Source organism: Amaranthus tricolor, chromosome 1 (genome assembly GCF_026212465.1).
Source record: "Amaranthus tricolor cultivar Red isolate AtriRed21 chromosome 1, ASM2621246v1, whole genome shotgun sequence".
In the NCBI taxonomy this organism is placed as follows: Eukaryota; Viridiplantae; Streptophyta; class Magnoliopsida; order Caryophyllales; family Amaranthaceae; genus Amaranthus; species Amaranthus tricolor.
In genome coordinates, this window is record NC_080047.1 from 16,315,529 (window position 1) to 16,338,470 (window position 22,942).

Genomic DNA, 22,942 nt, shown 5'->3' on the forward strand with positions numbered 1-22,942 from the left:
TTGTTAGTAAGCCTACCAATAGTTGGGTGATGAAGCGTATTGTTAAGGTTAGGATTGCTGAATCTCTTATGACTGATTGATGAGGATTATATTATATATATGGTTTGTCATAACCTTCTACCCCATTAGGATTCCTTTGAATGATGTAGAAGTGTTTAGCCTGTATGTTTTGTCCCTAAGCACAAATTTATTAGTTGGTTAGCTTGCCTTGGTAGACTCCAAACTCGCGACAAATTGGTAAGATTTGGAGTAAATACTCAGGAGGTCTGTCCTTTGGTAGTTATTAGTTAATTACAAGAATGACATAACCATTTATTTTTTCATTGTGATTGTAGTAACAAGTGTTGTGAGTTTACTTTGCAGTGGCTCAAGATTAGAAGTTCTACCTCTAATCTTTAGGATTTCTTCAAGGAAATTCAACAGATCAACGTATCTTAAGTTTGCAAAAATATAGTTGTTTATCTTTTCATGATGGATATGGGTTAGTAGGAACATGGTTGTCTGACATGATAGATTTTCATCGCTTGAGTTGGTTCTTGTGTTTGTAGAAATATATTTAAGATTAAAGTTCATTGTTAAGGAAAATTAGTAGCAGTGATGCTACTTGGATTTCTGGTCTCTTCTAGTCTGTGTTTTGCCTTTGTTTGTTTTTTGGCACTTATTTGTCATGTTTGTTTCCCTTAGGTTTTTCCTTTGGTTTAGTTTTTCTCCATAGAGCTTGGGGAAAGTTACATCCTAAATGATTGGTCTCCTCCTCTTATAGTGTTGTATAGTTCTTTTTACTAGAGATTGAGAGGGGGTTCATCCTAGATGGTTCATCTCTCTCCCGTAGTAGCTTTATAACATTGTTTTGTTCTTAGTAATCAATTTTTTTTTTGTTTCATCCAAAAAAAGTGTCGTAATAGCTTAAAAGTCAATTTTCACTAGGAGCCCTATAATATTCTTAGATGGTATTTGTTGCAAGATTGTATGTTTGATGCTTGAATCACCATGTTTAGTATTTAAGTGAGAGTTATATTATACTGAATCAAAATTCGGAGGTCTTGGGCAAGCAAAGTGCACTAAATCTTACACTCTTCACCCAAGACCATCAACTATGTAATGGTTAAGCCTTAGAAGTGGCGGTGATACTCTAGATAGACTTTTCACTAATGATTTTGTTAAGTCAAAATTTCAACATTGCCTTTTCCTATGCATTTTAGTTTACCTATCCCTTATCCCCAGTGTTAATCATTATTATTAGTTGCATTCATAATCTTAGTTTATGCTAGCATGTGTCACTATCAATCTCATTAGCAAAAGCCCAATCTACTATACAATCATTAGTGTCAATCTTTCCTATGGATTCAATGTTGTGTTGACACTATACTAACCGAAGGTTTTAGTGTTATCATGTACCAAAGTTTGATCCTTGACTTTTGTGTTCTAAGATATTGGTTTGAAAATGTTGAATAAGTTTATAAATTCCCTTATAGGTGTTTGTATACAAAGATGTGTTGAAGGATGATTATAGAGTATTGACATAAGATATTTTACAATAGGAATATACGATAAGTATATAGAAGCAGGGAAACTTAAAACCTTTTCAACTTCTCACACTTAGAAGTTTTCTCACACGATTAATAGTGTGGATCACATTCCTACCCTTTATTGGCTGATAAGTCCTACGACAAGCATAAACCTCGTTCATAATCAAATGCGCCGACTACATGCAGCATCAAATGTTTTGAATGTTTTTCATAATGATAAGTGTGGAAGATGGTGTGTAATCAAGGCTTGCTTCACGCCTCTCCTTACTCTTTTGTTGTTGTCACCGTGAAAACCGTCTCATTTGAGAATTTGAAATAATATTAGAATTGTGTAGGTAAAAAGATATATTTGATGTAGGATAAAATTTTGATAGAAACCTCTCATCCAAGTTGAAAACGCATATATAGACCAGTTTAGCATTGCTTTTTGAACATTAGAAATCAAGTGCACTAGCACCACATTACTAAAGCCACATCCTAGCAATTAAATAATCATTTTTCGACAAAAGACAAGAAAAAAAACAAATGAAATCTATGCATTTTTTATGATTACGAACACAAAGTTGATTATCTCAGCAATTAGATAAATCAATCTGGTTAATTTCATCAATATTTCAAAGGGTCTCATTCATTGCTGCGAGACCGCATCAACCAAGGATCAATCAAGGTAAGACCTCGAGAAACACATGACCAGTAAAAAGTACAACCAAAGCTACCATCAAATACTTTTTTCTAACTAAGAAATATAAAGGGTATACAATGTTAACCATTAATCTTAGGCAAATCCTGAGGTGTGTTGCAATGTAACCATCATTGATATGCAAAACTTGATTAACAGGCAATCAAGCAACAACATCCCCCTAAGACTAGGAGATCATAGTCAGATTATTCTACATTTAAATCAAAGGCAATAGGGAAGTACCTAATTAAATGACAATGACTACCTCCTTGGCTATACATCAAGCATTGCTCCCCCTTCTCTGAACAGGCTTGTAAAGAACAACGGTCACAAATTTTGACCGAAAGCGATGAGTGAAACCAAGTGCAACCACAGATCTTGGAGCCTCTCTGTTTTCAATGTACAGATGGTTTAAAATCACGTTTTGAGGCAAGGGAAATGTTCCGGTGGTCTCTCTACTTGCCGGACAACTTAACAAGGTGTGTTGCAAGTGCGGAGGGACAAGAGGTGGATCGCGTGCCTCGTCTTCATTTCCAGGGTATACGTTGGTATAACTTGAGCTTGGCGATTTTGGAGTTTCAAATCCTACTACAGTGCCTTGTTCCTGCACAATGATAATAATTTTATTAGAACCAAGATCAACCAAGTTTATAAAATGGCAATCCAAAGCTCGAGCTTACTTGTTCCTCATTGTATGCAGTGCTCATGTTGAAGAAGTAATATCCGAGAGATGAAGTCTCACAAAACGAAAATGACTTTGAGGGAACAACCTGGAAAAGATACTCAAGTTTTAGCAAGAATTTGGAAAGTAAATGACACCCAAATAATGGTACATATTTATGTTATGTTACTTAGGACTCTACATTTTACGTCATTGCCTATGTTGGAACATCAACACTCTTACATGGGAAGGACATTTACACCCTTTGAAACGAGTCAAAAATATGAAATCTTTTTAAATAAAAAAGTAAATTCTAACACTTGGACACAGGTACATGTTGAACATGAGTTTTTGTATCCGATTAGAGCATAGTAATTAAGCAAAGATGAATTATTCACAGGAAAAAGAAACATTTCAAAGAAAACATCCATTACACCAACAGAACCCAAATTACATACAATATAAACAGGAAAGCAAACCAAGCACTTTGGTGCTCAACTTAATGAGCTGATATTGATAAGGACATGAAGAAACCCATACAAATTACAACAAACACAAGGATTTTCACATTGCTATGTGAAATATGCCAAAGAAGCCCAATAAAGAACAGTTGTACCTTAAATGATAGGAGACTCACAAGTTGATATCCATTGCAATAGGCTTGAGTTGATATTACTAGGAGTATACAAGCCATTCCATGATTTTAGTTTCCTATTTCTAAATCGCAAAAAATGAAAGATTTTTTTAAACGTTCATCAATCGTAGTAAATGTAAAAGATGAAGTTAAGATTTATATCAATGGAAATTACAGAATATGAAATTGGAAGTTGGAAGTTCCAAAATAACATCTATCTCTTTCCTCTTAAATAACTTCCTAGCTTCTCCAACAAGACTCCTGGGTCTATTTCCACCAATTCCCCTTTAACTGGCAATCTAATGCTTCTTTTACAAGCAGGCTCTAATAAACTCAAAAACATGTTCCCTTGTACCTCTCCAGAGAAGCAAACTTTTACCAAATGAACTATCTCGTTACATATATTTCTTTTGCATTTTCAGAACCACATATTTTGCTGTGAATCGTAAGGCACAGGTTTTATAGAACCTAGCCATCCCATCGTTCTTGAACCCCAAATCCTAAGCAGCAGAATGTGAAGGATAAGGGGTCAGAAGAAGATACAAAACAATCACAATTGTGTCTTCAAGACCCTACACTCCTTGAAGTGGATTACACAGTCTCCTCCACTAGCCATTACAACATTTGACAGCTGAATCATCCCCCGTTTAGTTGCTCCTGTCCTTGCTCCTCACATTTCAAGACCTCTTCCACCATTCTCCACAAGAAATTAGAGACATTTTTTTTGACAAGGTAAGAAAAGCCAGAAGAGTAACTTAAATCAACCTTTCGGTTGAATACAAAGACACCAATACAAATAAAGGACTATTAGCATACAATACAAAGGAAGGCACACTCCGGAACATAGAGCAAAAAGAAGGCCGCATCATCGTAGTGTGACTGTATCGTAAAGATTTTAACCGTTTTGAGACCGTTACTGCGACCAAAACCGTATTTTTCACTCCGGCCTCAACAAAACCCAAACACCTGGCGAATATAATTCAAAGACTCTAATTTTTACAAGATTGCATCAATTAGCATGATGCTCAAAACAAAAAATTACACCCATCAAACAATTAAATAAATAAAGAAAAAACAAAGTATTACAAAAACAACAAATAAAAAAAGAAATACCATAAATATACACTAAATTGAGACAAATCCAAACAAACCTAACGCCAAACATACCCTTGAAAAAAGAACAAAACTACACAAGGAAAACCGCAAATGAGAATCATACACTTAGACTTGGTAAACAGAATAATGAGCTTGTGGTGGATTTATTGACACACCCATACAACAACGTGGTGGTGGACGTGGTAACAAAGAACAAGAACACTACAATGACAATCAAGCATATAGTCATAGATAAGGAACACCTTGAAGACGTTGACAGCAACAAAGCCGGATACTTTGATAGGGAGTCTGCAAGAACATGGCTTTGAGGTAAGAATTAACTGTAATGGAATCGCAGTAGACTAATGACCAAGACGTTAATCCTTAATTCGAGATTGGAATAAAATCCTATAAGAATTGAGAGTAGAAGATAGATCAAGAAGGTTGAATTGAACTCCATGTCTGAATAGTGACATGAAAACTAGGGTTTCGTTTAAATTTTGGTGCAAGGAAAAAGAGAATATGAGTGCTCCACCCTCTACATTTATAAACAGTTGTCAAATTAGTTTCCTAGAGCCTAAGCTCCAAGCCCAGACAAAGGCGCTAGCCTTTGGGTATGAGACACCTAAAAATCCACAAAAAAAAAAAAGAATTCAAACTCCAGAAATATCCCAAAAGAAAAAGAGAAATAAAAAGAAAAAAATTGAATAACGAAGAAAAGATAAAATAATTCGTTAGGTGCCCACTTTCGAGACTATGAGAAAGAGGCGCCATTAGGCATTATAAATCACCTTTAGGCGCTTTGAGGTGTTAACTTTAAGGAGTTTCTTTTTAAGGTGTTCAACCAATCACACGACCAACTCGCTAGCCGTAGATGAGCCTAAGCATGTTTTTAAAACTGAGTCTAGTAACTTGAGTATTTGACGCTAAAGACCTATGTCACTTCGATTCTTTTACCAACAAAGGTACCTAGTAAGAACACTTGACTCAAACACGGGTATGTAACTCTAGCAAGAAAAATATTTCTCCCCACATTCATCTTGGTCCACCTGTGTCACATGAAAGAATTTAAGACTATATAGCAATATATCGTCGTGACCATATTGTAAAGGATTTTGGTTCCAAGACTACAATATAAGCCGTAATATCATCTGCATTAACCACAAATGTAGTTTCACGACCGTTATTGCAACCACAACCAAGATTTTGCACTATGAACTCTATATAAATGTAATTATAAGTATTAGTAAAGCGATTGTTTCATAAACAGAATTCAAGAATATTTCTTTACATGTCAACATGTCTTTGCACTAAATCCTATTTTGCAATGGGATAACCATATCCAAGGAATAACACTCGACTTGTCTAACACTTTAAACAAGTTCCTATATGATGTATGTAAGGCCTAGGAGGACCATTCGATAACTCAATATTTCCCATTAGAGTATGCTACAAAGAGGACACACAAGATCTTAATCTTATAAGTCAATTAATCAAAATCTGAGACATCGAATAACAAAAGCAGTAAAACAAAGTGGAGTAGAAAGAAACAAAGGTACGTATTAGGTGGGTAACAAGCGGTAAGGGTTGAAATGAAGAGGTGGTGATGTAAACTTTCAAAATAAAGAGCATCAAGGGAGCATTTAAGGCGATTCCCAAAGAAAGAGAAATAAGGCAATTTAAGTAAACTTAGGTTTATAAAAATTGAGTGACATAAAACTATTGTGTACATCAACGTTCAGTGCATCACCTTAAGCAAACTCATAGAAGAACAAAATATTTGAGCATAGTGCAAGATCACGATGCAAGCATCAAAAGTAGATTAGCATGCCAAGGGGCATACTTTAAGAGTATCTTAGACTTTAGAGCAAGTATATTATCATCCCAAATTTATTCCCCAGAATTTAGAAATTAATCGAACAATAGATTGGCAATACACCTCTAAACTTATCAACATTTCGTTTTGTCATGTCATTAAATGCACACAACTTTACCCTTGTTTTCTATTGAATCTTGCTATATCATGTAACTTCGCAACAAGAAGTGCATCTGATTAAATGATTCGTTAACCTATAGTCCATATCTATGTTACCTAGTCGCGTGTTCCACACGTGTTCAAGGGTCACACTTATCAATGCTCAATATTATTTCTAAAATTAAGAAAAGGACACAATAATTTTTTTCTTGGTAAAAAAATTACTATGAACTACATTTATTTATAAATTAAAAATAAAATTAATAATATTATCAAATTTTTTTATCACTATGTTACTTGGAAACTAAAAGGTGTAAAGCCAAACAATAAAAATAATACATCTTGTGCAACCAATCCTTCTAAATCACTATGAACAACGTTCGATGTCCCGATCCAGTCCATCCTCCATGTGTTCGAGGTATCAATTATAAGCACAAACTAAATAGATGAGCATAAAATTCACTAGAAGCAAGCCTCATAATACTAAATATTTTCACAGAGTAATTGAAAAACAAAAGGAGAATGCACACGAAGGTGGCAGACCACAATTTCTTTTAAAAAAAACACTAATCAACCCCCATGGACTACATCGCCAATCACCATCCAATTGAGTTCACAACCATCAATTCCATATGTGCACGTCCACTTTCATGGTAAAAACGTCATTAGATGCAACGGACCCAGAACCAACTCAAAAGATAAAAATGTCAACAAAAGATCACTATAGCCCAGAGCCTCTCATAAATACCAAAAAACTAGTATGACTAAGAATCTCAAAAACTTACAAGAAACACAAAGAGCCTCTCACAAAAATCACAAAAGCTAGTATGACTGAGAATCTCCAAAGTTTACAAGATCCACCACATCTTCATTTTACGCAATTCTACATTTGTATATCAATGCATATCATATCAAATCATTTTCTAAAACCTAATTCCATAACTAAGCCCTCTTCTAGGGTTAGGTATAAAGGAAAGGGTCAAATGCAATCAATGGGAATATATGATTACAATAAATATCACTTGCCCTTATCCTTAGAATTGAAGAGGTAGTTTAGTGTCCTACTTTCACATCAAACATAAAGTAACATATGACATTCGTGATTTCTTTAGTCTATAATCAATGTAAAAAGAACTACCTATCTTGTAGCTCTTCAAACATGATGAATATGGAAAGATCCAGAATTCACATGCTAATTAGCATCATCCAAAACAAGCATCATACATCAAATTGGTGTTTAATGCAATACCGTATATAGCTGCTAACTTAACAAACACAAATAAGAGAAAGTTGTAAAAAAACAATGGAAAGAGCAAAAGCATTGAATAAAGAATCAAAACACTTAGATTACAATAGGTTATCACTAGAATGCTTCAAAGTCAAAACTGATATTTATCAATTTATTACTAATGCACCAACAGCCACTCCTGTTTCCCACAAGAAACAACAATTAATGATATTAGTTATTAAAAATACACAACGATGTCCTTGGCAGTGAGCACACGAATTAGGAGCCTAAATATAAGAAAGATGACAAATAAGGATCCTCAAATACAATAAGGACAAGAAAGATCCCTCATTAGCCTACTCCTTGCAACTCCTTACACAAACCCGTGTACATGCCTTTATACAAGAAAAGTATTCCATGATCAAAGATACATGAGGCCCAATTTGCATTATCACGAATAAGTGCATCCCAAGAGCTTTAAGACAGTAAATTTGACCAGTGTATTTAACATAAGTTTGGTTGGTTTTACGTCTAAGGATGTTAATGCATCACTACCTAGCTCACAATGGCATGATTAACTCATTATTTATTTTATTATTCATCAATATTAAAAGGTAATTGAATTAAAACTGAAAATAGGTTATTAGCTTTGATTTCGCTAGTAGTTGCTAACAAAAATAAGTTGAGTTAAACAACTAGCATTAAGGGGTAGGCAGCAACAACATTTAGCAGAATTATGCACTGACTATGCAACATTTTACCTACAACTAGGTCGAGCATATTTCCATATCTGCAGTATAGTGAATAAGTTGGGCATAGATTTAGTTGTTTATTTGCATTGCAAGTGTTTCCTATTTAGAACTCTATTTCTGTTGCAAAATAGTTTGTAAATAAGTCCCATTTTGAGCACCATATCAATTAGATTGAGAAGTCAATTGCAAAACACACAATCATGTGTTCTTTAGAACTCTCCGTAAGTGAGGATGAAAACACAGTTGAAGTGAATTACACCAAAGTGTTTAGTTACCTTTGTGTCAGAACTACACAGGTCATTGCAGAGAGTGAAGATTGCGTGAGAGTTAAGAAATCATCTTGCAAATATATAAAAGGCTACGAGGTTTCTGTTTGATGCCCATTAATCTTGATGTTACAACAACTAGACGAATTGCAGTCCATTCACTTATTCTATTTGATGCCCATTACTTTTGTTGGTTCAAAAATTCAGGATCAAAATCACTATAAATAATATAAAGACCATAAATACATCAAAGCTTATTATCGCTCATTTTGGAGTTCATGCCCAATTTGTAGATAAAACTATCAGTAAATTTTTCTATTAGAAAAGCTTGCACAAACTAATTCTTCATATGACAAGATATTCACAATTAGATTCAAAAGCAAGGTTAACTTCAAAAAACTGTATATCTGGAGACACATCACACAACACGCACCCCAACATAATTAACGACGACTTCAACATGCTCTAATGGAAAGTCAATACCAAGAACACATTTATTAAGAGACTAACACTTCATCTCAAGATATTTCGCAATTCAATTCAAGAGCAATCCATATGTTTCACGTTAAAACACATTCTTATGACTCTTCAAAAGGACAAATGATCTCGGAAAATCTTAAGATATGAAACACACACACATAAAAGGAAAAAAAAAGGAAAAAAAGAAAGAATATGAAGACAATCAAACATGTTGACAATGTATATATGGATATAGTATATACTCTGACCAAGTCAGCAATACGAAAAAGGAGTGTCCTTGGAATTGGTTATTATTAAATTTCTATCTTTGAATTTTGAGTTGCACAATTTGGAACTATTGAAAGAACAAATTGTTACATTATAATAGATAAAAGAATCTCATACGGTAGGTTTAAAATTAAGCTATTGGCAAATCGTCATGACATAGACTCTTTAACTCAATTTAAGTTGGAGGTTCATCAGTCACTCTAGTATTAGAAATCAATATGCTAAATGGCCAGCATAATGCTCAAGTGATGTTAAGAGGATATTTTGGAATTTGGCACTAGTTCTCTCTCGCTCTTTCTTTCAATCTTTTCCATGCATGCTTCGCTCTATGAATAAGCAAATCATTCAGTGCTTTGAAATTTTCTCATTAAATGGCTAACGTGATGCTTTGACATCAAACAAGCTAAATTCAACTATTATCTAGAGAATAAGATATAATCTCACTTACCTTCCTATCCTTCTCATGCCCTTCTTACCTTTCCTTACTTTTCTTTCCCCTCCCCTCAACGAGTCAACTGCCTTTTATTCCCATGCTTCCACTTCAAATCTTTTTAATCAAATAAAAAATTAACATATCATGTGAACAAATTTAAGTACATTTTTTCAAGGGCCTTTTTGCATCTAAAGGCCAAGCAAATACGATTAAAATTCAGATTGGAATTTAGAGTGACTCATGGAGATTCTTATAGGTCAAAACTAAGTCCAAATAGAAAATACTACAATTTTTGCACCCGCCTTAGCAATGCATCTTAAAGAGACCGTGAAAGATCACCTGTAATGTTGTTCTCTCATAATTCTATAAGAACTTCCACATCTCCATGATCAAAAAACTCACTCAACCTAAGGCCAGTATTTTAACCTAGCAAATGACAATTTATCAAACAGAAAAAACTCAACTGTCTAGAGCTTCAACATGCTCTGTCATTCACAAAATAACCACCATCGATGAAACCAAGACACTTCTCAGACGCCTGTTTTGGATAATGAAATTTATCAAATAATGCCAAATGTTCCCTTTCTATCATTACTTGGCATTATAGCTCCGTATCACTATAATAAATTTCTTCCAACAAAAATGGCGAAACAATTCATTTAGAGGACCTAGCATACATCACATTGAAATATCAAAAATTAATAAATGATGGATAAAAGGGATCCAATTTGGCCCAAAATCAGCCAATTCTTTACTCACGTCACATCTCTGCAATGCCCTAAAATATGTTCGTCATGCTAATGTAGAGTTCAAATTATAACAGAATTATATCCCCACAAATCATTGCATGATTAAGAATAACGAAACCTAAATAAACAATCACGAAACGAACAATTTGAATTACAACACATAAACAAAAATAACCCAAAACAGAAAAGCCTATTCGCCAGCTTTCCTTATTCTAATACTCCATATATTCTATGGAAACTAAGAAATTGAAAAATTAACAATCAATTTACAAGATGGAAGACAAGTAAATCAGAAATGAAAACGCATGGTAATGGCATACCGTAATGTGAGAATCCTGGGTCACGAAAATCTGAGCTTTTTAATGAAGCTTTAATGGCGGAATTGAGCGAATCATCTGAGAAGCTGGGAATTTATCGAAACGGTTGTTCAGAGACTTCCCAGTTCGCACTTTGTGTTCTACTCAAATTCGCCTTTTTGTTCCCTCTTGTTAACTGTGTATGATGTGATGATGAAATTGATTATGATAATTCGAGTTTGGAATGTCAATTGTGAGGGACAATGAAAGTGATAAGGGCTCCTGCGCACTTGGGCTTTCTCCTACCTACCCAATACCAATTTAAAACCTTATTTGTCATCAAGTGACTCAATCATCATAATTGGGGGCCAAGGGTCTCACTAGCGGCAACTTCGTCATTTATGTGAATAAGAATATAATATACTGTCTCCAAACTCTCTTCATAATTTGATTACAGCTATAAGTGGAATATACTGATTATGATGATAATGATGATGTTGCTTCTTTAGAATATGGATCTTAATGAGCCAACTGTTTAGTTGCCGCTAAGCCCTATTTTTTATTATGTCAAACAAGTGGGTTGCAGCATAAAAAATATAATTGTGAGCAATTTGGCTCATCCAATAACTTAATGTATATTTTTTGGAAAAATAATAATAATATAGCTGTGAATAATCTAAAACAAAAAAATTACTCATTTGGCCGAATCTTCTTGCATATCTTTTGTTGTCATTATAAACTTATTATAGATTATAGATTATAGATTAGTTGTCATATAATTTATGGTACAAAAAATCAATGACAAAATATGTACCTCCTTTACCTACAAGAATTAGTCTTATTTTTCTTTTCGGTCTGTTACATTAAATTTTTCATATTTTTATTTTGATCATAACCTACGCTTTTTCTTTAATTATCATGCAAACATTTTAACTTTTGTTCAACTCATCCACACATTTCTTATACTTTTTCATAAAATATATCGTTTTAATATTTAAATTTTGTATATGAGCATACAATCAAAGAAAATATTTTTATCGATTACCTTTAATGTTGGTGTTGGAAAAAATTCATACCTGAGAGAAACGATGACATAAAAGGGGAAAACTATCAAAATGCAACCTTAGGGATCTCAAGGATGCAATTAAGGTTGAATATTTGATTGCTATGAAGTATATAATTTTCAATTAAGATTAAACTCAATGATTCTTTAATCCTAAACGCCTAATCATGCATAGACTAACGAATCAATCTAAGTTAATGTACCAGAGATCAATCGACCATTTTACAGTCGCTCAATCATAACCTAATATACATCTACAAACATGTAAGGAAATCAATAATTCCAAACTATATTTATATCCTGATATTCAATTATATAACTCTGGATTAGCATGGATTTATCCTTAACTCCTAGATCAAATATAGCATAACATGTACGTAAACATAGACATGGATTTAATAAGCTAGACATGATAATACTAATCAAACAAAACATAATCTCAATTCTTTTAGGAAAACTACTCCATTTTATAAAGTTTTGCAAGAACTAGGTCAAAACACGAAATATAGAGAAAACGACTACAATACTTGGCCATTTTTGGAATCCCGACCTAGTCCGCTCCAAGGAAACTTGAGCGGGTATGATGAAACCCAACCGAGTATGATAAATTACAAAAAAATTAAACATAATACCAAGTATCATTGAGGATGACGATACCATCGTGATTTGATTTTTAGGGGCAAATTAACAAACGACTAAGAAATTGAATTTCATTTACAATATTATCTTTACAAAATTTAAAAGTAACTAAAAACCTAAATTCAAAATCAAATGGAGGTGTTGTATAGTGGTGATACTGATGGTAAAGTTATCAGGGTGAGAATTTAAATTTTCTTTTTTTTGTGTGTGTGTTTTTTAGTTTTAAATAAAATTGAAACATTTAGTTAGAACATAACATGTGACATTTCAATTAAATGAGATGAGGTAACCTGTTACTTTAGGTAATCATTACCTAAAAGCTCGTTCGTTGCAAATAGGAACAAATGGTTAGACCTTTGTAGAATAAACGTAAGGCTAGCCCTATATAAACAGACACGCTTAAGGTTGCTTAAGGTTAGCCTTTTAAAAACAATTTATTCTTATATGGATTATCACTTAACATCTTTTAATATAATATCCCACTTAATTTTACAATTCATTTTTTTAATGTGTATTTAAAATCCAATATCTTAATATGTGATTATCTCTAGTCAAAAAATATAAAAGTTCTACCTATTGATGGCTATAAATAGTAAATTGTATGATTCATTTTTCCATACTCTTATTTTGGATCCAAAAGAAAAACAAAAGGCTGAATCATTCAGTTTGTAAAACCAAGTCTATAAAAAAACTTTTAAATCTTTAAAAGAATTTTGTTTGGACTTAATCAACACTATTTTAGTTATAGCAACTACTCCCTTGACACAATTCAACTATCACTCCACTAGTAAAATTTTATATTAACAACCAAATTGGCAAAAAAACCTTTCAAGTTACAAGCAAACATCCACTATACATGAAATCTAGGGAGACTAACAGACAGGATACAACATTAGTCTACATTTGACATTCCCCATGGGAAAACAAAGTGCTGAAAACAATATCTAAGGAATCAACAACTAGGACTGAACAGAGTTTGGTCTAAACCGTAAACCAAACCGTAATTTAAGTATTTGGTCTGGTCTACGGTCTAAATGGTCTGGTCCGGTTTTTTTTTCTTTAAAACGGTTTACGGTCCGGTCCCGGTTTTAAAAATTTTAGACCAAACCGGACCAAAAAACCGTAATAAAATCAAATATTAGGGGTTAGGGTTAGGGCTACTACTCTCCACTCCTGCCGTAAACCTGCCTGCCTCCTTCTCCCATTCTCCTCTCTTCCTCGCCTCCTCTGAGTCTCTGACCTCTCTGATTCCTCGCCTCCTCTCTAATTCCTCGCCTTCTTCGAGGCTTCAACTCTTCAAGCTTCAAGCCTTCAACCCATCGACAGTCGACAGATTTTGTTAATTATAAATTTTAATTTTTCCGACACCAAACCTTAGCATAGCATTTAACTTCGCAAGAAGCTAATCAAACTACAAACACCAATCGTTCTCTTGCTCGGTTGCTCTTGCCTCGTCGTTCGATTGCCTCCTTTCGGCTCTATCAGGTATACTTATTAAGCTTAATTACTTTCTTAACTCTGATTATTACAATTTACTCAGTTCCATGTTTGCCGCCCCAATTTAAAGCTTTGTTTGAAGTTTCCTTTTCTTTAATTGAATTCATTTCATTCTGGATATTTGTTTCTTCTGAGATTGCATGAGAGTTATGTTCTATACTATAGTCATAGGTAAAATTCAAGATGATCGTATTATTCTTGTTTGATTTCCATTGATTATAGTCAGTGTGTTGATTTTCTATTATTCTGTCATTGTGTAACCTTAGATTACGGAGCTTTTTGTGGTTGTGTGTAAAGTATTGTGGATAGTAGAGTATTATTGTGGCTTGTTAATGATTTATTTTTCTAGTAAAAGTTTCTAACACTTTTTTAGGGTTGTATGAATCTTAGTTTATAAGAAAGATGAGTTAGAATTCTGCAGATTATTTGGTAATGAGCAAAAAGTAAATGTTGCCTGGAAATTGAGTCTTGAGGAATTGATGTATAATACAGTGCAATTTTCCTCTAATTTTCTCTTGCACTCTTGAATAACAACATTTGCTTTTCTGGATTGTATTTTTTTGAGAAAGTTATCGCAATATTTCCAGGAACACAGCTTATTGAAAAATACAAAAAAAAAACCGTAGACCAGACCAGACCGTTCTAGAACGGTCTGGTCTGGTCTCTTGACTGGTCTGGTCTGGTCTGAAAAATTTCCAGACCGGAACTTCTGGTCTGGTCTGATTTTTCTGTCAAACCAGACCAGACCGGACCATGTGCAGCCCTATCAACAACCATTTGCTAAGTCATCAAACAGAGACACCATTCGAAAACTTCAGGGTTAGACTGTAATAAAACAAAATTGTTGCGTTATGGCTCCGATGCCCCAGTTATGGCCGCATCACTTCCATGCTTCCTAAAAGTCGGAATGCTGAGGGAGCGCTTTCTCATCCTACTATTCCTTGGCAGGATTTTCTTATCACTACTAACAAACACAGGATTATATGAATCCAATTTTTCAGACAAAGGCTCACTTTTAGTCCTCACAAACATGTCAAAAGTTGACGAGTGCATATCCCCACTTTTGGCATCAAGCACAAGAGCTGATATGTTGCTTCCGTCCAAGTTTTCGTTATCGTTATCATCATCTGATAAGTAGCCACATTCTTGGTTATCCTGCATTGCTAGGTCATCATACTCTTCATCCGACTTTGTGGATTCTTCATCAACGGACCCTTCAACCTTTGAAAGAGAACATTATAAGTTTAGTACTACATCCTTTCTATGACAACGTCGCATTAGCTTGAACATGGTCGTAAAACCATATATCCTCAAGGAAATCAACATTTGCATTAAATATTTTACAACCAAAGACGGATACATCATGCTGTTTTACAAGATTCTGTGTTCTTATAGTCTCGACTCTAGATGGCTCAAAATCTAGAATGAAAGATCTAAAATAAAATTACTAGATCATGTTCATGATTTCGCGATCTATTTGGATAATTACGTACCTCTTCAGGAGTGTAATTGTCACCACCGCTCAACTCCTCATCACTATCCATTTCCGGAAGATCATCAACCTCTTCATCGCTGCCAGAAACTGAGATATCTTCCTTGAGCTGTAGAAACAAGGGTCTTAATTAAAGTTCAGTCGACTAATAACAGGTTGAAAACTGAAAAGAGAAAATGCAGGCACAAATGATCCCAACAAATTTAACAGATTATAGAAATAAAACATTAGTTTCAACATCCAATTGAAAAATCAACCAGGCAGAAAGAATCACCTCTTTAGCAGGTCCATCGGACATACGGGGTGAGCTGCAGCATGAAGAGTAATATCTACTGCCAGTATCAATTCCATTGCACTCGGCCCTAGACTCGTCAACACTGCTACCATGGCTTGTTCCCCCAGTATCATTAGGCCAAGCACTTAAGCCAAAGTGACCAAACTGAAGATTAACTGGTTCTGCCTTGCCGATTTGCAAGGGTCCATACATAGGTGTTCCTATCTCAGTGTCTGCACCACGCCCCAGAACAGGATTTCCATTGCTGTCAATAGAATTAACTGGCCAAGCCTTGGCAACAGACCCATCATTGTTAAGAAGAGCCATCAGATGTCTCGATGACCCCTGCCTTTGAATGAGTTGAAACATCCCTTTTGAACTCAGAGAATCGGCAGCACACTGATTTCTAAATTCCTCGTAAACAGCACTTACTGTGTTAGTGGTTGGGTCGTATAGCTGCTCTCCAGCCTCATGCCTCCGTAAACAGCTGAAAACTGTGGCATGGATTGCTGCGACACTTTTGTCTACGTTAGTGTTGTTAATCTTAGGAACAAGATGTTTGTCAGCTCTATTGCATAGGTATTCTTGAATTGTTCTAATATTTTTAATGTATTTAACATATTTATTTTTTGTTGGATCCAGGGTCATGTACTTTGCACGTACCGCAAACCTTTCCAAGTGTTTATCTTCATTAGAAATGTATATCATGAACGGTATTATTGAAGGATGTTTCTTCATAAGCCCCATCTGCCAAAAAAGCAAGGAGAGCTCAGAACCTCAAAATCTAGAACACATGAAGCATTTATTGAGAACTAAAATACCTCTACTCACCACAAAATTAAGACTCAAGTGTACCCCTTCAACGATAACAGATTCTTTCCGTTCTTCCCATGCAGTAAGAAGCCGATCAAGACTCTCAATGACCATTTCACTCTGGGCCTTAAATCCTTCAATAGCCATTTGTTTTGGACTGATTAACTCAGAACTATTTGAACCCACCTCTATTGGATCATCAGTTTTCTCGTTTTGAACATTATCCTGCAATCCATCTTTCGGAAATGTAGTATTTCCAGCTTTCATGGCCTTCTTTTTAGCTTTTGCTTCTGAAACAGCAACAGGATCCAGGTACTCCCCTGCATGATAGGTAGACGACCACACTAATGGGTTCTGTTTTTCATCCACAAAACTTCTCATCATGTGTCTTATGGAATCTGTCGATATAACTGTAGTGATACCCAATCTGCTGCCCTATAAACCATGAAACGTAGCTTAGCACTAAAATTAAATGTCAATCTGCATAAATTAACAATTGAATAAAGTAATCATGTTCAGACAAATAAGATAACAAACAATAAGAAGCACAGGAAAGCTTTTGTACATCATATTCATCTTTCCAATCATATATTGTAAAGGATGTTGGTACATTCAGTATTCAGGAATACAGTGTGGGGAAAGGACATGCAGAAAGCCAAGCTGCAGCCCTTAATACCACAATGAATCAATATCATTATGATGAAAAAAACTTTCAAATCACAGAAGTAAATTACAAAAGGCTAATACATTTAAAGGCATCAACCAATTTATTGATCATGCTACGCTGTAACAGGGCAGATTGTATCAAGTAAGATGATGACAACATCCATTATTTAAATGCATATACGTAATCTTACTCTTGTGATAACAAAGAGGCTGTTTCCAATTAACCATTGATAGCCAATAGACAAAAATAACAGTATCATATCTTAATACTAGAGTTCATATTACACTAAAAAAAAAGTAAATACCAGCAAGGACGATAATGTAGATTTCCCACAGCCACTAGTACCACACAGCAAGATGCTAATGGATTCTTTCCTTTCACGGATTCTGAAATCAACAAAATTTGAGCCAAGTGATTTAAGTAAATCAAAAAGGGAAATTACTTGCTATTAGAAACATAAACTTGCAAAAATGAGATGATACAAATCTGAGGAGACCAAAACAAATTATACACTGTAATAATCCAATCGTCATGTCTGCCAAGCAGAAAAAAGACAAGAGCTAACGATGCAAGCAAATTATACACTGTAATAATCCAATCTTCATGTCTGCCAAAACAAATTATACACTGTAATAATCCAAATATGCAATTACCTTTCTAAGTGAACAATAATAAAATACTTTTCTTTGGAATTCATGAGAAGAGTAGGTTACAATGTGGTTTAGCTACTAATACATGGTTCATGAGAATTTCTAGAGCAACAAACATATGCATTATTCTCCATCACCTAATTAGTGAAAGATTTTGACTACAGAAAACTATTAAAGATTACGCGACTACACCACAAATTTCATATATTATCAGATAAGAAATAATGAACAAACTTGCTTAGAAAGTGCCATTAAAATTGTAATTGAAACTAAAAACAATGTCAAAGCCTTTAATTCAAAACAAATCAACGTGAAGGTACCATTACGGTTTCTTGAAGACATTTTAAATGAGAAAATAATAAGTTTGTGTGAAGACAAAGAGCAAACACTCTTACAACTACCTGAAGTACACTTTTGAGCACGTGTCTGTGGCTGTAAATTGTTAGTTTAGGAGAACACCTATAAGTTACTTCTAATTCTTCGGCATGAAAAGCCATTGGATGTGTAAACATAATCAATCATATAGGCTTTGTACGTTATGTAGTAAAAAAAAAAATTACCATGGTATGTGATTATATGGCTTTGCAGAGTTTTGAAGATACAAATTGAAGAAACATACAACAAAGTGACAATATGACCGTATTTCATGGAATTCCCAAATCAATATCTGCACAACTCTACCATCAACTCTTTTGGGAGCAAGTAACAAATGGATATGTAAGGCAATACATGACGAACATCCCACTATAGAGGTGTCGGTATTTCACAGAAAAATACATCTTGATTACTAACATTTTTAACAGGCTCTTAGGCTATCTTAGGTGAAAGGGGTTTATTTGTTGCAAAGTTGAATTGACCTTCAAACGAAAAAACACTATAATCTTCTTCAATTATGTAATACTCTAATAAATTTTTTGCCCTTTGGAAAAAACAGACTCGAGTGAGGTTTTGACAAAAAGCTCAAATGTGATGGAAGGGCCTCATGGAAGGTTTCCTCCCCCCACTCCTTTGAAATAAGTTTCTCTTTTAATCCCATCTTACCATCTAAAACAGTATAGAATAAAAGAAAAGTTGTTAAAGAAGACAAAAAAGGCAAATCCAACATGACAGCTAATTTGATCAAAAAACTTGCACAAGAAAGAACAAAGGATAAATCACACGTCCAACTACAATTCAACTCTTTGAAAAGAGAAACAAGCACAGAAAAATAACATTCACAACCGTTTAATCATGCGTTCTAAGAATTTGTGAGAACTGCAAATTTCTGTAGTTCCAAGTAAAACATTTTAGTGTCCGGTAAGGATACTACTTCACAATCACACAAGTGGCACTGATCCAACAACAGCATAGAGGAGATAGAATTTAAGAAACATGATTTGAAAAGGAACAAATTGTGCACATACCTGCAAGCTAAAATCAAATCTTCTCGTTGGTTTGGGCCCACATATTTATACTCAGATAGAGCATCACATACAATATCTAAGAACTTGTCTCTCTCAATGAAAACTGTTGTTCGCCTTTTGTACGACTCTGACGATAAACTTTTGTTTCCACCATCCTTCTCAACAACTAAACTATTGCTCACCCGAGCATTACCAAAACGACCACCAATAGACAATGATTCTTGAAATTTCGGTACAACATATGACAATTCAGATCCAAATAAACCCACTCCGGCTGCAGTGTGACTTGAGTTTTGACTTCTCACCATCTCGAAAACCCGTTTGCTAATCTAAACAAAGGGTGAATTAAGTATTATAAGTGAATTTAGACCAAGTTAACAAAAGATAGCACTTTTATACACTGAAATAGCATGATATAGTTCACTCCAACAAAGGCCTACATGGGTGGTTAAACAATGCTCATTTTACTACTCATATCATCATTTGAGATGATTGCACTAAGAAATTAATTCTTCATACCAGAAAGGAATTTCACAATTAGTTTTATGGATGCATAAAGAAACCATGACCCAATGAGCAAACACTTTTAACCAACCAAATTATGGTATAATCCCTTTAAAATTTACCCTATTAGTTTGCCCCTGATTGTGAAATATTTTGTGTCGACATGTCACTTTGAAGAGTACTTACACTAATAGGGACAAAGGAGTATATGTAAGAACCATCATTTTGGACACCAATGGAAGCAACAAAAATGAAGTAGACACTTCCTTCATCAAACACAATCCCATCTACTGCTTGAAATTACTGACAATTAGCCAATTAAGATTTAGAAGGAAGTCCTCATAATAACAAAAAAAAATGACAAATTGACAAAAAAGAACTTCCAATGCAGATGCAGATTCAAGTTCAAATTTAGTAACTGTCAAGTACATTATCTCAAATTTATCCATGTATAATTGCAGCCCCACAAAAATAGAATTATATAGATAAGCCATTGAGTTCAACATAAAAGTAGAGAATCCTTGGCTTCCAACCAATGAATATAAAGGACATCGAGTTTAGAATTCAAAAGATAAACATCATACTTCCTCTGCCTTTGAGAAGTTCTCTAGGAGGCGGGAGCACACTTTTTATCCAATTATGAATTCCGTCAAGCCAAGGAAAATGAAGGTTCACTAAGTCACCTTTTGGCCATCTTGGCTTTAGGCTTTGATTTTCGAGTTCGCTTGGTAGACATTGGAATTTATTAAATTTCAATGGAAATTTTGATGTTAAGGAATTGGCTTTTTTCTTGTTTGGTTGAACATAGAAAATTATAATTAACACAAAAATTTAGATTCACCTATTCTATCCGTGATTAAATTCCTACACTTTGTAGGAATTTGAACTTTCAAGAGAATTTGCACTTTTTATGTTTAGCAAACTTATATTTTCGAGAATTAGCATGTAACCATACAAGCTCTAAAATAATTGTTTGGTAAATAACCTTAAAAAACAAAATTCAAATGATGACTTTTAATTTGAGGCTAACATGTAATTTTGTCAAACATCTCCATTAACAAGTATTAATATCTGCTACCTTCGATTGAAATTCGTTATACCCAACGGGCCAATAGCCAAAAGCTAAAGACACTGGAAATGTCAACATCAAGTTAGGATAATTTCCAATAGCAAAACTTAAGAATAATTTCCATATCTTTCTTAGTTCACACTCCACCCCGATTTTCAATATCCTGAATGCAGTACAGACTACAGACCTACATAATACACGCAGAATCAGATACTATGAATGTCAGACTTCCATTACTTTCCCCGTATGAAATATCTTCTGAAGCTAAATTAACAGGTCGCACCAAATTTACTCCATTTACAATGGCCGAACAAATCAACAAAAAGTGGGTATCAGTTGAACAGTTAATTTTGACGTTAAAACGTGTAAATTGGGGACAGAAGGGTATGTCTTTTATGGCACACTTAAAATTTAAAAAAAAATAATAATAAAAAGCAAAAATTAAAAATGACGAAATAACAGCAAAAGTAACCTTGAAAGCATGGCGGGCTTTGCACCCCATAAGTTGAAGAGTACTCTGCAAAACAGAACGAGTGTATCGAAATGAATCCTTCCCCGTATTTTCATCCTTCTTCTCCGTTTTATTGTTGGTTTCTCCGTCGACAATCACAATATACAGAATCTTATTTACTTCCGCCATTTCTTACACCTTCAAGTTAAGTAAGCAAAAACAAATTCAATCAACAAAACTCGGCATCAAGAATCAAATATAATGATACCAAACAACTTTAACCAGAAAAAATTGCACTCAAATCAAGAACAATGAACAAATCATATTCTAACATTGAATCCCAAAACAAAACAAATAAATAACGACAAAAAAAGAATCCTTAATGGCTAAGAAAATAAAAAATGAAAATGTGGAAATAAAGAAGCGTACCACAGTGGTGAAAAGAAGGGTGTTGGTAGAATCAAGAAAGAAAAGAGAGGAGCAGAGAAGAGTAATGGTGAGTGGGAAGTGGGACGAGTTCATGTAATGGAGTTGGGTAGGTTATGGGTGTGGCCATTTTAGGTGTCAGTGGGGGACACGCATCGTAGTTTGGAAGGCAACACGAGTTTTCTTCTCTTGGTTCGTTCGCGGCGGTATAGTATTTCTTCAGCTGCTCGTTTTGGTCATTGTCTCGTTGTGCATTTGTAGTAATTTTAAAAGACTTGATTGTTGATTCTCCCCAAGAACCTTGACTGCTTTGAATTTTTCAAAAGAGAGTGCGTGGTATGGTAGTACGGCTAATTTAAGGAAAGTTTTGGGGAATTTTTGAAATGTATAATTGAAAAAATTAAAAAAATGAATCAAATAAATCAAGTTTTAAAAATATTTCAAAAGTAAGCGTGAAAAATTTCAAATTTGAGGTTTAGAGCTGTTGAACAACTATGCTGTACAAATACGCGGATCAGCTTCTTTTTTTCCCATTTTTCCCCATTTCTCAAAACCCTACCTTCACACTCAACATTCTCCCTTTAAAACCATAGATTCAATCCATCAATTCTTACATTTCTCTTTCAATTTGGCACTTCAAAATTAATGTGGGATACTTTAGCTTGCTCAAAGGTAAACTTGTTTATGTTTTTTTAGTGTATATGTAGTTTTTTAGGTTATGATCAAATTTGCTTATTTTTTCAAATGTAGGTTACTAGTTGTTAAATCAAGACTCTTCTTAATAATCCATAAGTATTGAAGGTAATTTTTAATTGTTTTTATAGCTTTATGTTGTTTTTTGAAGTAATGTTGTTGAATTAGTTGAATTCAATGTTGATAATATTATTAGAAATTTGATGTTGATGTTGGTATTAGAAATATTATTTATGAACTTATGAATTGATTTATTA

The 22,942-nt window shown here is 34.2% G+C and overlaps 2 protein-coding genes across 2 annotated transcripts; both read right to left on the bottom strand.

Annotated features, from left to right (window-relative positions):
• Nucleotides 1-2,063: 2,063 nt before the first annotated feature.
• LOC130806127 (SNF1-related protein kinase regulatory subunit beta-3) lies at nt 2,064-11,348 on the bottom strand. Its single transcript, XM_057671077.1, has 4 exons — nt 11,069-11,348; nt 3,486-3,586; nt 2,889-2,978; nt 2,064-2,812 (listed from the first exon to the last, which is right to left on the bottom strand). Exons 2-4 carry the CDS (start codon nt 3,561-3,563, stop codon nt 2,489-2,491), a joined length of 492 nt encoding a protein of 163 aa, XP_057527060.1. The 5' UTR covers nt 3,564-3,586; nt 11,069-11,348; the 3' UTR covers nt 2,064-2,488.
• A 3,171-nt stretch (nt 11,349-14,519) lies between these two features.
• On the bottom strand, nt 14,520-22,240 carry LOC130806135 (P-loop NTPase domain-containing protein LPA1 homolog 2-like). The gene is made up of 8 exons (XM_057671087.1): nt 21,996-22,240; nt 21,588-21,764; nt 19,543-19,871; nt 17,794-17,875; nt 16,841-17,257; nt 16,010-16,756; nt 15,737-15,844; nt 14,520-15,464 (listed from the first exon to the last, which is right to left on the bottom strand). Exons 2-8 carry the CDS (start codon nt 21,753-21,755, stop codon nt 15,093-15,095), a joined length of 2,223 nt encoding a protein of 740 aa, XP_057527070.1. The 5' UTR covers nt 21,756-21,764; nt 21,996-22,240; the 3' UTR covers nt 14,520-15,092.
• Nucleotides 22,241-22,942: the final 702 nt, after the last annotated feature.